This window comes from Coniophora puteana (genome assembly GCF_000271625.1).
Source record: "Coniophora puteana RWD-64-598 SS2 unplaced genomic scaffold CONPUscaffold_11, whole genome shotgun sequence".
NCBI classification, from domain to species: domain Eukaryota; kingdom Fungi; phylum Basidiomycota; class Agaricomycetes; order Boletales; family Coniophoraceae; genus Coniophora; species Coniophora puteana.
In genome coordinates this window covers 1048928-1057426 of record NW_006913063.1, presented here as the reverse complement: position 1 = coordinate 1057426, position 8499 = coordinate 1048928, and the positions used below count along the sequence as shown (strand labels likewise).

At 47.8% G+C, this 8499-nt stretch overlaps 2 protein-coding genes across 2 annotated transcripts; one reads left to right on the top strand and one right to left on the bottom strand.

Moving 5' to 3' along the window:
- Window positions 1-1708: 1708 nt before the first annotated feature.
- CONPUDRAFT_156986 (uncharacterized protein) lies at window positions 1709-3993 on the top strand (the record flags this gene model as incomplete). Its single annotated transcript, XM_007773952.1, has 10 exons — window positions 1709-1909; window positions 1962-2251; window positions 2302-2427; window positions 2479-2591; window positions 2640-2989; window positions 3113-3136; window positions 3184-3258; window positions 3304-3648; window positions 3707-3880; window positions 3949-3993. 10 exons carry the CDS (start codon window positions 1709-1711, stop codon window positions 3991-3993), a joined length of 1743 nt encoding a protein of 580 aa, XP_007772142.1.
- Window positions 3994-4121: 128 nt separating this feature from the next.
- Window positions 4122-5945, bottom strand: CONPUDRAFT_75595 (uncharacterized protein; the record flags this gene model as incomplete). The annotated part of the gene is made up of 8 exons (XM_007773694.1): window positions 4122-4705; window positions 4729-4827; window positions 4873-4956; window positions 5009-5071; window positions 5121-5240; window positions 5373-5456; window positions 5649-5694; window positions 5868-5945. 8 exons carry the CDS (start codon window positions 5943-5945, stop codon window positions 4122-4124), a joined length of 1158 nt encoding a protein of 385 aa, XP_007771884.1.
- Between the last annotated feature and the right edge of the window lie 2554 nt (window positions 5946-8499).

Genomic DNA, 8499 nt, shown 5'->3' with positions numbered 1-8499 from the left:
CAAATAACTTTGTAATTCCTCCTACCTCACTTTGCCAGGTTCAGAACAAAGTTAAATAATGCCTGTACCCTATTTGCACATGCTGTAGTGTTGGCCATTGAGATCATGATAGAGTGGGTGAACTCTGTTGATAGATTGAGTCTGAAAAGTCTGGCTAATCAAGGTTCAGAAATTGTGTTCCAAGAGGCCAAATGTGAGGTTGGGCTGTGTTTGTGGTGTAGTGCCATAGTATGGACTTGAACATCCATTGACCAGCATTAATCTAGTTATACTGCTAACACATTTGGATCTCAAGGACAGCTGCATAAAACAGGATAAATGCATGAACATGGTGTGGACAGGTGCAAATGCAGATGGAAGCACCACAGCCTGTGCAAGTTTTGAGATTATGGTTGACTTACTTATAAGATGACTCCATAATTCACAAATCAGTAGGTGATGATAATCACCATGCACAGGGATACTTGTGTGAGATACACAGCAAAAGGATATGATTACTGCTAGTGCATGTAGTTGGACTCTGATGAGGCTTACATGTTGGATATGATATGCAAGCAAGTCATCCAGGTTAGTCTACGGTCTATAGGTCATTCTGGACACAAATATGTCAATAATGTGAGGTGCAGGCTTAATGTTGATGTGAAGGCCAGAGCTGTAAGGGGAAGTGATCCATCTACCGGAGCATGTTAACTGCCTGTAATTCCGGTAAAGGATCATCAGGATAGTGCTTCCTACCTCTGTTCCAGAATTGATAAACAAGTCCGGAATGATAAAGTCATTCCGGAGGGTGTCTTTGAACATGCATCTGGCCTCTGTGGCCAGAGACATGAAGAACACAGCCATACTGGACTATGCCCATTTGTGACAAAGGCGCATTAACCCCATGCAGCTGTGACAGAATGCGGTCACGTGCGGACCAGGCTAATAACGCACCATAGCAATGCATGTTGCAATCACATTCACGAACAGTCACAACCAGTCATGACACTTACGATCGCAACAAGGACTCGTGGAGTGCACTGTAATTCCGCTCCATTTCACTTTTCATGATCACGTAACCGGCTACTTCAATAACCGGTCACATGACCTAGTTCGGCTACCTTACATTACTGTCTTACATAATCATTCTATGACATTCCTAGACATTCCTTATGACTTCATCATGATGTCATAAACGCGTCATCAACACGTCATAGCTGACATCATACATACATCACTCGTTTACCATTAGTAGTAGTACCTCGCACTGCTTGGTCTGTGCGCACACAGTCATTACCATATTAGCTAGTCTGTTTGGCTCGACCAAACACTCTGTACTTGTATATAGTCTGAGCAATCGACGCCCCAAGACTCTAAGTGAGTTCTTGTGGGACTTCCTCCTACAGATCTATACCTAGTCTTGCCACGTAGGCGAGCAGCCAAACTCCCTCCATCCCGCCTTATCCCTCTTGTTGTCGTCCTGTACAGGGCCTCATCGTCCACCTCCTTGAGGTCTTGAGTGTAGTTGGTTTCTGGGGCTCGCACCTTAGGAGTCGCTCACAATGCAGGGTCACTGTGTTTTTTCTGCCTGCTTGCCTTCACCACATTTCTGTGTCTTGCCATCCTTCTACATCGTGTGTTCTCTATATCCCTCATATTTCCAGCGGTATTACTTCTGCCCCCCTCTTCAGCACCACCTATGTTGGATGTACCACCCACCAGTGACCCCATGGCCGCGGCCGGACAGGACAATGGACAAGACCTGTTTTGCCTCTCGAGGATAGACCTGACTGTGGTGGCATCCTCCTATGTGAAGTGGGCAGAGAGCGGGAAGAAGGCTGACAAGCAGGACACGGTGATAAATGAGGTTGTGAAGCAGCTGGTAGAAAAGGATGTGAGTCTGGTGGCCCGGCATCCGTTCCTCAGAGAGGTATGATTGTCCTCGTTGTTCCTATTGCTTGATGCAATGTACTACTCCACAGGTGGTCTCCAGCACATTTGATGCCATGCTGGCCTCAAAAAAGGGCCAATGGTCTGGATTTGACGTTGTTGACAAGCTCTACCATGACAACATCCATAAGCAGCTTCCAATGGTATGGGCAAAGGTTTACCCAGAGAAGCCGGTTCCGGACACATGGAATAAGTACTTGCACATCCATTCGATGGCCCAGAAGATTGTCTGGGATGGCCTCTCTCCCATCCAGAAGGCAGAATGCAGTGCACTTGCTGTGGTGTGGAACACTGTTTCTCCTCCAGCAAGTGTTCTAGATATGTGAGTTCTGCGGTTCCTATCATCATGTCAACACTGAATGTGTTCATCAGAGAATATACACGCTGGTTCACTGCCAAGCTTGCCAAGTTTCTGGCAGGCATACGTTGGGACTTTGGCATCCATGGTTCTTTCATTTGGGGGCATGTCCATGCTGATGGTGAACCAAGTTTTAGATGGTAAGTCAGGCCATGATGTTAGGTCTCTGGTACTCATGGATATGGCTGTAGCTCCGACACCAACTCTTCTGAGTTACACCTTTTGGCCTGGCTCAGGGAGATGGGTGCTGACAAACGGTATGAAGTCATACAATCATTTGCCAAGTTTTACAGAGCCAACTACTGTAAGTGGTAGTCATTCCGGCCCCGCCTGGTTGCTTACATGAAGTCAGGCCCTGATAAGACCACCAAGGGATCTGACAAGAACAAGGTGCCGGAAATAACCAAGGATGTGACTGGTTATCCTATTATGCTGGATGTTACTGGGCTGACCTCCAAGCCCTTGACAACTGTCTTTCGGGAGTTCCTATTGGCAGTCCTCCACCTGGCATTGCCAGTCTACCGGCACAAGACTGCGAAGGTTCCCTGGGGCCTTCTCTTGAAGAAAGAGAGGGAAGCATTTACCGTTGATTCACACTTTCCGGAGGGCGACTGGATTGCTATCTTTGAGCCATCCAAGATGGGAGATGATCATATTGCGGTCTTGTGCAAGTACTGGCATACCAAGCAGCACACTGACAAGGTGAATCATCCGGTGACATTTTCCCAGGTGATCATCAACCAGAAGCTTGGATTCAGAGGGCGTGCTGAGCAAGGTAGGGCCAGCCGGTGTACAACTGCTGTCAGCCAGTCTACCACCATGTAGCCATCTGGTGCAACCATTCCGGAGGTGAGTGCATCCTTACCATCTCATTCACCTCACTGACTGTATGCCAGGGCACTGAGGTCACTATGGTTCCGGCGTCAACCATACAAGATGGAGATGGGGATGATGACTTTTTCTCCTGCATAGTAAGTCAGCATGTCATTATGTTGGCTGAGCTCACATCCTGTCAGACAAACCCACCGGTGCCTCACCCATCTACGAGACACCGGATTGGCTCTCCGGAGAAGGAGGAAGGTACTGGATCAGAGCATGTGGATGATGGAATGGTGGCAGGCACTGATGCCGACTTTGATTTTGCACTGGAGCTTGACCTTGGTCTCAACTCTGAAAGTGAAGATGGCCTGCCTGCACCTGAGGTCATTGACAAAACACAGTCCAATAAATCTCAGGTGCCGGTGGTCAGCATATCAGTCTCTGATACCAGCATCCAACCTACTCAAGCACCAGCACCAGCACCAGCACCGGCACCGGCACCACCCCACAAGCCCAAGCCCAAGCCCACTCAAAAGCAAAAGGTTGACACTATGAGCATATTACAGTACATCAGTCAATCTACCTTCTGATGTCTTCTAGGAGGAACACTCTGATGAGCAGGCTCCTAGTAGCAGTGCAAGCAAGCAAATCCGGAAGGCCAGCAATGACACTGCAGGTGCCAAGGCTCAGAGATGCCCAGAGCCGGATTCAGACATAGACACCGACTCTGGTAAGGACTCTGATGTGGACTCTGGAAGTGAAGCACCAGAGCCTGTAATTCCGGTTTGCACTCGGAGCCAGAGGAAGGCTGACACAGGGAAGATCATTTGTGTGCCAGCCAGCCGGCCCACCCGCAGTGCAAACAACACTGGGCGGGTCACTCGTAGCCAGGCTGTTCCAGCACTTAGCACTGGAAGCCGTAAATCAAAACCGAAGTGTCATTGATTGCAGAGTATATAATTTGTACAGAGATATGTAAAAAGAAAAAGACAAGAACAATATATCGTGATAGGACCTACTCCTGCTTCCACAGCTTTGTCTGATCATAGGCCATCAACGTTTCTGCAATCTTGATGGCATCTCCCAAAGTGGCTGGAGGCCAGGAACCATACATCTCTTTGAAAAACTCCGGATAGATGGACCAAAAAACGTCCTTGCCGTTCTCAAGGGTACTGATCATGTGTCCGACACCAGCTTCGGGGGTCTCTGGATGGAGAGCCATCAACTTGGTGGCCAAGTGGGCAACAAAAAGGTTGAGGAGAAAGGTGGTCATCGAGTCATCAGGCTGCTGCATCATCTGGGTGAGGACAAAGTTGCAGTAGGAGTTGGCGGTCATGCCGGCGGGGACCATGTCATCAAACACAGGAGGCCGAGGAATGGTTCCAGGGTGCCAGACCCAAGAGACCTCGCCGCTGGTCCTGGGTTCCCAAGAAAGAGTCATTGTTAGACGTCTGGATTCTCTGGGGCCCGGTTCTTTGACGCTGCCTGGACAGTCCTGGTCAGCAATCCGGAGACATCTGAGGGAGCACCCACTCCATCCGTAGGTGGGCATCCGAGATCTGGTCGGCACACCATCTAAGTGACCGGTTATCACAATATCTGGACACAAGTCAGCAACATACCTGTGCCACGGAAGAATGTAATGTCAGGATGGTCCCCAGTGCCGGCCAGAGCAGTATCGCGCCGGGGCGCCAGGATATCATCATCACCAAGCCCAGGTACTTTATAAATATGAGCACAGGAAGTGATAGTGCAGGGTCACGTACCTTCAAAATTGAAGTCGTCATCATTGGTGGCCGGCGCCTGATTGTTCTGGGAGGGGTCCTCTAGTAACACTGGTGTAGCTCCTCCTGTCATTGGGCATAGGCTATCAAATAGACACTGGGATGGGTACGCACATACCAGTTGACCTCCCACCATCCTCTCCTTCTCCAGCCGGCTCATCAAGCCCGAATGCTGCATCCACTGCAGCGATCACGTCAGTGTGAGCATTGCATGCAATGGTAGACCTTACTCTCAAAGTCAAACAGATTGTCTTCCTGTGGGGCCGGATTGGTCTTGGAGTGGGCAGAGGTGCCCGATGCTGGCTGTGCGGACATGCATGCTGCCAGCTCACTACCGGCTGCAGCAAAGTCTGCAGAGATACATAAGTACATATAGACTGGATATAGATTGCATGTGGACTCACCCCAGCGCCCAGCTGGGGGTGGATAAAGGGGGGATTGGTTAGCAGGGGATCTGGATGGGATGGCGTCTACCACCTTACCTGTTTGCTTAGTGGGTTCACGCTTGGGGGGCATGGGGGAAGAATGGGAATTGCAGAAAAGCGTGCCAGACCCCCATGGCTTATCTGACAGCGAGGGTGTGCAAATAAATGTAAACAACTGGTTCCGGCAGTGCAGGTGCTAAACACCGACAAGCATTGAACTCTAAATGCTGGACGCGCATCCTCTTGCCCTCTTCTCACCCGCCCACAACCCATCACCACCATGACAGACAACACTTTCACCTTCCCCAGCTTTGCTCCGGCTGCCATACGCACTGTGGATAAATCTGACAGCAAGTCCGTTCAAGCCACCCTCAATTTCCTAGACAATCGATATGCATCAGTTGTCGAGGTAGGCTGGAATGTGCCAATGGAGCAGCAGAATGAGTTCAGGGAAAGGTTGAAGGCCGAGGTGGTGAGTACATTAGTGTTCATGTTTGTTATCCATTTCTTTTCTCTTTCCCTACCATACCCCCAGCCCAAGGACGCACTAACGTTCTTCAGTGGCCGGTGCTGCCACTGGTGAGGCCCATCCTGTCGGTATAACAGGTGGACCTTGTAACCCCTCGCCATGTTGTCGTGGTTGTTGGGTCTGGCATCAACTTTGACTCACCCCACTCCCTCAATGTCGGAAATCTGCATCTCCGGTTGCAACCAGGGAGTCCAAATGAAGTCCGAAAAATAGTTTAAACCTTATTTAAGTGGGTTGCCACTGACTTGCAACCGTTTAGCAGCTAAAATGGTGAATATTACGTGGTCAGAGCTCGCTTGTAGGCGGCTAAAAGCGCATTGCAAGATCGTTACAACCTGCTGCCAATCCTTGTTCAATCCGCTTGCCAACCGCAACTCTTCTCTTGGACCAAGTTAAATTGGCTTGCAAGCGCCGCCTGAAAGATGTCAGTTACAACCCCTTATAAGGCATTGTAAGCTCTTATAACGCCGATATAACCGCTAATGCAGATTTGCGACAAAGGCCATGACCGGCAACACCTACCTACTGTCTGAGAAAACCGGCGAGCTTGGTGGCAACCTTTGGTGGTTGCAGCCACCCTGAGTACCAGCCTCCAAGGCTCCGGTGGTAAGTTGTTTCTTGTCTCGCATGTTCACCACTGACATCTTCAATTTTTGGGAAGAGGATAATGAGACATGATTAGAGAGGATGTGTAATTTGGAGGAGAGGAAGACAGATGGGTGGGAGAGCAAGAAAAGAAGAAAGAGAGCACATCAAGCAAGAGTGTGATGGATGTGATAAGAACTGAAAACACTGCTGAAGGTTGACAAGCCAGTAAGCATTTTATATGAACTCTGAGTGCATTTACTGTCAAGGACATGCCAGAATTGACAACTTACATGTTTACAACTGTCAGAAATCTCCATGAATGTGGTTGTGCACCGTGCACCCTGCCATTGTGATACTAGTCCATCAAAGCTCTGGAAGTGGGATTGATTGACATTAGTAACATGAGCATCAGGATAAAACATAGCTGACTCACCTTGAGGTGGCCTTAGGCCACACATGCTATTGCAAATGGACAAATAGAACTGTAAGGTAGGCAACGTCAAGCAAGGTGGGTTGGATGTGAGGTGTGGTCAGCATGCAGAACTCAGTCAACGTGTTGATCAAGGTCACAGGCTACCGGTACCTGTTCTAAATGGTGTTTGGAGCATTCAGCCGCAATGAACTTTGTCCCGCCTGCACCAAACCCCAGGAACCTATTCACAGGACATACAGTTTAGGAAAAGACTATTTGTAATACATTCCCACACCATTGTGAACTTGAGGTCGAAAAGGTACAGTAGTTCCAAAGACCAAGTCAAGTAGCAGTCTACATAAGTACAAGAGCAAAAACACACAAATTGCAGTAGGACCTATGCTGGTGCTGATAGGCAGAGCTGAGTTCAACATGGGTTATACCTCCTGGAAGAGCTCATTGAGGTTGGGCCAACAAGACATAAAGGATGAAACTTAAAAAGATTAAACCAGGGAGAGATGGATGCTTGAGCCAATCATCCCAATATCACACTCATTACAGTACTTATAAAAGTACAGGTTGAACATGCTGAGCCAACAGACTGGATGCATATAAGGACAGGCAATCATTGTTGGCCTATTTGACACAAGCCCACACATAGGCATAGGAGAGTTACAGAGGTGCTAGGGTGACACCCAGGGCCACTTGCCAGACATATCAAGTCCCCAACAACTCATCCAAGAAGCAAAACTATTGTTGGACTCAGCTTTGCCTGTCAATGCCATAGGGTCCTAATCACATGAATACTAGCATGGGCACCACATTGATAAATGTATTCTTCCCACCACAACATGGTTAGAGTATGTTACAATCTGTTTATTTCACTCTTTGTATCTGGACATCTACTAGTATCAGCAACTGGACACTTCTAGTAGATTCAATTTCATTCTATCTTTTTCCTTGTAATATCTTGGATTCCTTATGAATCCTGACGGCTTGATTACGAACCACAAGTCCTTATGACTTGTTTTCTTTATCAGCGCATTGTATTAGGATTAGCAATAATATGAATCCTGATGATTCATATTACTTCTTTCTCAGTCAGCGACTGACTGATTTCTTAGCAACCACTGTAAGATCTTACAAATCACAGTGTCATTGCAACTTGGTAAGCAACTAGTAGAAAGGTATATAAACTCGCATGTACGAGGCCCAAACGCCTCAGACTAGTTCTACCTCTATTACTACAGACAATCGTTCTCACTCTAAGATCGTAGTTGCGGACTACCGATAGTAAGACAACACAAAAGATAAGATAGTAAAACTTAAGAAATCAGTTCTCTTCAAACCTCATACGCAAGGCGTATCATCAGATTCTTATCAGAACATCGAGATAGTAATCTACGAGGTTCTGAACCCTAACAAAAGAACTAGTCTCACCAATAAGGAAAGACCATGTTCTTTATCCAACAATAATGACCAGCTCAACTACGATAACTCAAGGGGATTAAGGTGCTTCAACAAGTACCAGCACTCTTCACAGAACAAGATCCGGAACGGTTACAGCAACTGATCCGTACGCATCAGCATATAATCGGAGAAAGTGCAGAGTAATCAAAAGAAGTGATTCACCTGATTCAACGTACCCGGACAAA